The sequence below is a fragment of the Gekko japonicus genome, unplaced genomic scaffold (assembly GCF_001447785.1).
Source record: "Gekko japonicus isolate JY-2015 unplaced genomic scaffold, Gekko_japonicus_V1.1 scaffold3697, whole genome shotgun sequence".
In the NCBI taxonomy this organism is placed as follows: Eukaryota; Metazoa; Chordata; class Lepidosauria; order Squamata; family Gekkonidae; genus Gekko; species Gekko japonicus.
The window spans coordinates 32,675-38,425 of NW_015165934.1; the positions used below are offsets into that span (position 1 = coordinate 32,675).

Genomic DNA, 5,751 nt, shown 5'->3' on the forward strand with positions numbered 1-5,751 from the left:
CACACAGTGGCCAACCAGTTCCCCTGGAGGGCCAACAACAGGGCAGAGAGGCCAAGGCCTTCCTAAGAACATCAGAAGAGCCCAGCTGGATCAGACTAGTGAGGGTCCATCTAGTCCAGCCTCCTGTCTCACACAGTGGCCAACCAGTTCCTCTGGCGGGCCAGCAACAGGGCATAGAGGCCGAGGCCTTCCTAAGAACATCAGAAGAGCCCTGCTGGATCAGACCAGTGGTCCACCTAGTCCAGCATCCTGTCTCAGACAGCAACCAATCAGTTCCTCTGAAGGGCCAACAACAGGGCATAGAGGCTGAGACCTTCATAAGAACATCAGAAGAGCCCTGCTAGATCAGACCAGTGGTTCATCCAGTCCAGCATCCTGTCTCACACAGTGGCCAACCAGTTCCTCTGGAGGGCCAACAACAGGGCATAGAGGCCGAGGCCTTCATAAGAACATCAGAAGAGCCCTGCTAGATCAGACCAGTAGTCTATCTAGTCCAGCATCCTGTCTCACAGTGGCCAACCAGTTCCTCTGGAGGTCCTACAACAGGGCAGAGAGGCCGAGGCCTTCATAAGAACATCAGAAGAGCCCTGGTAGATCAGGCCAGTGGTTCATCCAGTCCAGCATCCTGTCTCACACAGTGGCCAACCAGTTCCTCTGGAGGTCCAACAGCAGGGCATAGAGGCCCAGGCCTTCATAAGAATGGGCAAAGAGCCCTGCTGGATCAGTCCAGTGGTCCATCCAGTCCAGCATCCTGTCTCACACAGTGGCCAACTGGTTCCTCTGCAGGGCCAACAACAAGGCACAGGGGCCGAGGCCTTCCCCTGATAAGAACCTCAGAAGAGCCCTGCCACAACCGCAGGGGGGGGGGGGGCTGTTTGTTTCCGATGCACTTCAACGAGGAATCAACTAATCGCACCTCCGCACTGAGGAGGTGATGATGCGCATCCTGAGAAGGGGGGGGGAACAATGACACAGAGTCAGGATGGTCCGACTATGAGAGCATGCTGGAGCCATCAGACGGTGGAAAGTCCATCTGTGGCCCGTTGCAACCCATTTACTCCCAGATTTCCCCCGGTGTCTTTTTACTCCGCTCCTGCAGCAGAGCAAAACAGGTTGCCGATGGGAGCAGGATGCTTGGCAGATGTTGGCGTCTAATCACACCCTTAAAATTTGCCCAGCATTCGTGCCTATGGTGCGGCTAGTTCTGCATGTGATTGTGACCATAATTTAGGATAAATCCCAGGTGTATAGAAAGGGAACTGCATGTTTTCATATTTTCTTTGTTCCCTTGCTCAACTTGAATGCTTGAACAGAAACATGTATTATTTTTAATTCATTTAGTAAATTTCCTTATATTTTGAATTTTCTAAACCTGATCTCTGGATGCCCTGACATGGATAGCCCAGGCAAGCCCGATCTTGTCATATCTTGGAAGCTAAGCAGGATCGACTGGCAAGTACTTGGATGTGAGACCTCCTTGAAATACCAGAGGCAGGATGCAGGGCCAGGCTTTATTCAGCCACTTCTCTGAACATTCTCCAGGCCCCCAGTAGGCTGGGAGCAGGGGGTGGGGTTTGTTGCCTGTGCCCGCCCCCTGGGCTCTTTACTGCCGGAGCTCCGCTCCTGTGCGCTCCAGCAGGAAATGACCCCTGTTTTTAAATGTATATTTATAAAATGATGTCACCCACTCTGAGCCAGTTTCGGGGAGAGCGGGCTGTAAAAGGAATAAAATAAATCTCTCTCATCCCCTTTGAAATCTGTTTATTCCCGTGGCCATCATGACATCCTCTGCCAGCGGATTCCACATTTTAAGAGGGCACATGCCGCTGCCTTGCACGGAAGTAGACCCTTGATCCATCAAAGTCAGCATTGCCTACTCAGACTGGCAGCCGCTCTCCAGGGTCTCAGGCAGAGGCCTTTCACTTTGCCTACTGCCTGTTCCTTTTAACCGGAGATGTCGGGGATTGAACCTGGGGCCTTCTGCAGGCCACACAGACGTTCTGCCCCTGAGCCAGGGTCTCAGGTAGAGGTCTTCCCCATCACCTACTATCTGATCCATTCAACTGGAGATACCAGGGATTGAACCTGGGACCTTCTGCAAGCCACACAGACGTTCTGCCCCTGAGCCAGGGTCTCAGGCGGAGGTCTTCCCCATCACCTACTATCTGATCCATTTAACTGGAGATGCCGGGGATTGAACCTGGGGGCTTCTGCATGCCAAGCAGAGGCTCTTACCGCTGAGCCACAGCTCTGCCCATATATTACATCAACACATGAAGCTTCCTTAGACTGAATCAGGCCCTTGGTCCACTGAGGTCAGTATTGTCTACTCAGACTGGCAGCAGGACTCCAAAGTATCAGGAGGAGGCCTTTCCCATCACCTACTATCTAATCCATTTAACTGGAGATGCGAAGGATTGGACCTGGGACTTTCTACATCCTAAGCAAACAACTCTACCGCTGAGCCATGGCTCCTCGCCAAAGGCTGGTTGTGATTTTTCAGAGTGTGGAAGGAACCTGATATATGGATCCTTGTTTTGTGGTGTTAAGAAATGAGATCAGTGGGTCAAGGAGGGGGCATCCATGTCGCTGTGCGGCATCTACCAAGTTCTTAGTGTCTAGAGCGGCATGTGGTGGGCAGGGGATTGGGATTGGTGCCAATAAAGGTAACTGGACTGATTGATTGGGATTGGTGCTTCTGGGCGCAAGAAGAAGTAGAAGAGGAGGAGGAGGAGAAAGAGGAGGAGGAGGAGGAGGAGATTGGATTTATACCCTAGCCTTCACTCGGAGTCTCAGGTAAGCTTACAATCTCCTTTCCCTTCCCCTCCCCACAACAAGCACCCTGTGAGGTAGGTGGAGCTGAGAGAGCTCTGAGAGAACTGCTCTTGAGAGAACAGCTCTGAAAGAACTTGTAACTCACCCAAGGTCACCCAGCTGGCTGCACGTGGAGGAATGGGGAATCAAACCCGGTTCTCCCAGATTAGAGTCAACACTCTTAACCGCTACACCAAAATTAATACGCAGACTAGGATAAACAAGCAGGGTTTCCAGCTCCCAGCTGGGAAACATCTGGAGATTTTGAAGGTGGAACCTGGGGAGGGTGGGGTTTGGAGAAGGCAAGGACTTCAATGCAGTATAATGCCATAGAGTCCAAATTCCCTTTACAGAACTATGCCAGAGATACAATGATGTAGTATCGGAGCAACCACTAGAGGGAGCTAAACACATGCAGAAAGGGGGAAAAACCCTGACACAATACAGGCATGCAAATGACAAAAATACGAGTGCGGAAAAGCCCTTCATTTGGGGAAAGGGTGAATGCTTTGATCTGCACTCAGGACAACAATCCGCAAACCATCGTAAAATCACTGGAAGGTTTTAATCATGGATGACTTGGATACAGAAGCCACGGTATGTATCAGAGCCCTTCGTTTAAGCCTGTTCGAGAACAGCTTTTTGTATGTGTATGATTGTCATCGAATTCCAGTTTTCAGCCATTACTGGAAAGAACTTAATGTTCCAGGTTTTTGAGCAAAGAGTAGTTGTCATGCATTCGATGGGAAAGATTGCATAGCTGGCTTTTTTGAAAAAGAAAGCATCCGATCATAGTCACTTAAGTCCCTTGATAGTAGGAATCTTGGATTTCTCCATCGGTATATTCTTGGGTTGGTCTTTCAAGTATCTCCTGCTTTGTCTCTACAATCGGTCACAAGAATCACATCAGTATATGAGAACAAACACGACCCTCCCGGACAGCCGAAGACACAAATTTGAAGAGTCTGTTTGGAGGAGAAATTAATCGCGAATGCAAACGACGTAGAAAAGGAAAATGTTTCAAGTTTCACCGAGCATCCGTACAGCATTGGTTGCTTGAAGCACCTAAGCCGGCAAATTCGGACACAGGGCCAATCTATAAATGCCATCTCGATTGACACTGATTGATAGCTAACCAAACACTGTCCTGAACAGACCTTGATCGGTGCTATGCAACAACGGCAGAGCAATTCCTTTCACAGCTGGCGTTCTCAATCAATTAACATCTGGGAGAGTCAGCGTATCTTGTGCCATCTCTCTCTTTTTTTGCTTCGAGGGATAATAGACTATCAAACCTTTACAAATATTTTAAAAAACACAAGGAGACACACGGAATAGCATTTTCTCTGGTTACAAAAATAACACCCCGACAACTTTCCTACAACGACATCACTGGCCGACTGTGACAATATCCACCACCCCCCTTCCCCCAAAAAACACTATAGATATTCCCAAGATCTTGGAAATTAGCAGTGCTTCCTTTCCGCAGGGTTCCGCAATTCCTTTCGTCTCTGTCGCGGAATTCCGAGAGTCTGTAGTGGAGCACAAAAGCCAGCCACGTGCCTGAGATTCCGAGAGGCAGGAACAGATTTCTAATTCTTCCCCAGAACTCCTCTGGGCGGTTTCAGATCCGTATATGGAAGGTGCTGCAAAGAAACAAAAGAAAAGATGAGCATACAAGAAGGTGCAGGATAGAAATCGATGAAATAAATAAATATACTGCCACCAGTGTTCCCTCTAAGCTGAGTTAGTGTGAGCTAGCTCACTGTTTTCTAGCCTCCATGCTCACAGATTTTTGTCTTCGCTCACGAAGGATGGCTCAAGAGCAAACTAATTCATGCAGTAGCCAAACCGCTCGCTCACAACTTTAATGTCAGGAGCTCACAAGGTAGAATTTCTGCTCACAAGACTCCACAGCTTAGAGGGAGCATTGACTGCAACAGTCCCTATCAGAAAGCTGATGGAAAGAAAGCTGGTTCGTTTAAAATGTGGCATTTGAGGAGAGTTTTACAGATATGCTCAACTGCCAAAAAGACCAATTAGTGAGTTCTAGACCAAATCAAGCCTGAACTCTCCCTAGAAGCTAAATTGACGAAACGGAGGCTATCGTACTTTGGTTGCATTATGAGAAGACAGGAGTCACTGGAAAAGACAATCCTGCTAGGCAAAGTTCAAGGCAGCAGGGGGAAAAGGAAGACCCAACACAAGATGGAGTGACTCAATCAAGGAATCCGCGATCCCTCCACTTGCAAGACCTGAGCAAGGCGGTTAACGGCAGGAAGTTTTGGAGAATGTTAATTTATAGGATGGCCATAGGTCAGATGCAACCTGACGGCACCTAACAATCACACATGCACAATGGTCCCTATCTACCAAGGATACACCCCCATCTTGCCTGTTGGGACTGATGGAGTGAGCAAGTCAGCATGTCTGGACATGGGGGTGGGCGCTACATCACTCTAAGGGTGTCTAGGTGTTATCTCCTTGGATGAGATGCCTCTTAACCTGGAGCTGCCCTCTGACCCCTCCCCTCTTTCTTTGTCCTCTCCCTCTCTCCACATGGCCTTCCATGGAGACAGATGTCTCTGCAGGTCTCTCCTGTAGAGGCAACTGCCCTCCTACTCCCACACACCTGATGCCAGAGGAGCTGGCCATTTGTGATAGGGAAAGTACTCTTTAGATCAGGCTTCTTTCTCTGGGAGAACCGGGTTTGATTCCCCACTCCTCCACTTGCACCTGGCTGGATGACCTTGGGCAAGCCGTAGTTCTGATAAGAGCTGTTCTTTAAAAAGAGCAGTATCTGTCAGAGCTCTCTCGGCCCCACCTGCCTCACAGGATGTCTGTTGTGGGAAGGGGGGAAGGAGTTTGTAAGCCGCTCTGAGACTCCTTTGGGTAGTGAAGGGTGGGGTATAAACCCAATCTCCTCCTCCTCCTCCT

General features: G+C 49.4%; 1 protein-coding gene across 1 annotated transcript in view; it reads right to left on the reverse strand.

Moving 5' to 3' along the window:
• Positions 1-4,438: 4,438 nt before the first annotated feature.
• The window catches only part of CIB2 (calcium and integrin binding family member 2), a 32,556-nt gene continuing 31,243 nt past the window's right edge, over positions 4,439-5,751 (reverse strand). Inside the window, exon 5 of the mRNA XM_015411431.1 lies at positions 4,439-4,460. Within this exon, the coding sequence (XP_015266917.1) occupies positions 4,439-4,460 (22 nt within the window). The remainder of the gene's footprint in view (positions 4,461-5,751) is intronic.